This window comes from Volvox carteri, assembly GCF_000143455.1.
Source record: "Volvox carteri f. nagariensis unplaced genomic scaffold VOLCAscaffold_766, whole genome shotgun sequence".
Taxonomy (NCBI): domain Eukaryota; kingdom Viridiplantae; phylum Chlorophyta; class Chlorophyceae; order Chlamydomonadales; family Volvocaceae; genus Volvox; species Volvox carteri.
The window spans coordinates 1-868 of NW_003308255.1; the positions used below are offsets into that span (position 1 = coordinate 1).

At 46.4% G+C, this 868-nt stretch overlaps 1 protein-coding gene across 1 annotated transcript; it reads left to right on the forward strand.

The window, feature by feature from the left end:
* VOLCADRAFT_108756 (uncharacterized protein) lies at positions 1 to 484 on the forward strand (the record flags this gene model as incomplete). Its single annotated transcript, XM_002959781.1, has 2 exons — positions 1 to 206; positions 287 to 484. Exon 2 carries the CDS (start codon positions 311 to 313, stop codon positions 482 to 484), a length of 174 nt encoding a protein of 57 aa, XP_002959827.1. The 5' UTR covers positions 1 to 206; positions 287 to 310.
* Positions 485 to 868: the final 384 nt, after the last annotated feature.

Below are 868 nucleotides of genomic sequence, written 5' to 3' on the forward strand. Positions count from 1 at the left end.
CAAACCCCCGGAAGAGGAAGAACAGCTGGGATAGCCAAGGAGGAGATGGGGACGATGGTGAACGTGATGGCACCAAGGCTGCATCAGGAAGTGGGACTTCACAGGGTGTGCAGCGTGCCAAGAGGTACATCCTGGAGAAGTTGTACAAGTTCTTCGATCCAGTCCTGAAGGACTTCAATTCAGCATCCAAGATCTACTTGGAAGTGGTAAGTTAGGGGCAGGGTTGAATTATTCATATTTGAAAGACTGTCACTCAATACTCATGGGTGCTCATGCTTGATTACAGACCGAAAAGGAGATTGAGGACTTCATGGTTACGCTGGGTGGGCGAGACAGAACCGTGGCTGGCTTCCACTTGGACTCTGAAGCAACCGACGAGGACATACACGCACGTGTCCGGAAGTCCCTGGTTGAGAGATGGAACAACCGCAAGAAGTGGATTGGAAATCTACAGCAGCAGGCCAATGTGGAGGGCGAGTACTAAGAGTACTTTGGAAATTATATTTTAAAATTGTTTTGGGTTGGGGGGATTCAATGTCCTGCTACTGTGTATGCTGCAAATCCATTCTAGCCCTTATTTGTAAATGCAGAGATAAGAGGAGAGACGTAGTTATAGTTTGGGGTTATTGGATTTTCAAAACCCTAGTATTGAAACCTCAAATATGCATACCATGAAACATACATGCCTGCATACATCATACATGCAGCTGAAGACCTTACTAACCGTTACATATGTGCATGCCTTGCCAGCAGATGCTTTGAGATTCAACTCCTTTGGAGCTGACGAAGAGGAGTTTGAGAAGTACCAGTCTTCACAGTCGCACCTGGAATACTTGCAGAAGAGCTTAGGGCCTCTAAACAATGAAGA